This window comes from Manacus vitellinus, unplaced genomic scaffold (genome assembly GCF_001715985.3).
Source record: "Manacus vitellinus isolate BGI_N305 unplaced genomic scaffold, ASM171598v3 scaffold_8_pilon, whole genome shotgun sequence".
Classification (NCBI taxonomy): Eukaryota; Metazoa; Chordata; class Aves; order Passeriformes; family Pipridae; genus Manacus; species Manacus vitellinus.
In genome coordinates, this window is record NW_021940864.1 from 4,585,674 (window position 1) to 4,586,198 (window position 525).

General features: G+C 54.7%; 1 protein-coding gene across 1 annotated transcript in view; it reads left to right on the forward strand.

Moving 5' to 3' along the window:
• The first annotated feature begins 383 nt into the window (after nucleotides 1-383).
• The window catches only part of SDE2 (SDE2 telomere maintenance homolog), an 8,422-nt gene continuing 8,280 nt past the window's right edge, over nucleotides 384-525 (forward strand). Inside the window, exon 1 of the mRNA XM_029965084.1 lies at nucleotides 384-491. Coding sequence (XP_029820944.1) covers nucleotides 384-491 — 108 coding nt within the window. The remainder of the gene's footprint in view (nucleotides 492-525) is intronic.

Sequence of the window (525 nt, forward strand, 5' to 3'; positions counted from 1 at the left end):
GAACTCCTTCCTAACATCTAATCTAAATCTCTCCTGTCAGTTTAAACCCGTTCCCCCTCATCCTATCACTACATGCCCATGTAAAAAGTCCCTTCTGTCTTTTTTGTAAGCCCTCTGTAAGTACTGGAAGGCCACAATGAGCCTTCTCTTCTCCCGGCTGAACAACCCCAATTCTCTCAGCCTGTCTTCATTGGAGAGGTGCTCTGGCCCCCTTGAGCATCTTCGTGGCCCTCTGCTGGAACTGCTCCAATAGACGCACGTCTTTTTCTGTGCTGGGGGCCCCCAAGCTGGATGCAACACTCCAGGTGGGGTCTCACCAAAGTGGAACAGAAGGGCAGAAACCCCTCCCTCGACCTGCCAGCTGTCCTTTTGGTGCAGCCGGGATGCGTTTGGCCTTCTGGGCTGCGAGTGCACATTGCCGGCTCGCGTCCAGCTCCTCATCCACGAGAACCCTCAAGTCCTTCGCCACAAGGCTGCCCCCAAATATCAGAGTTTGGGGCCTCTCCCCGTCCACATGCACAAACT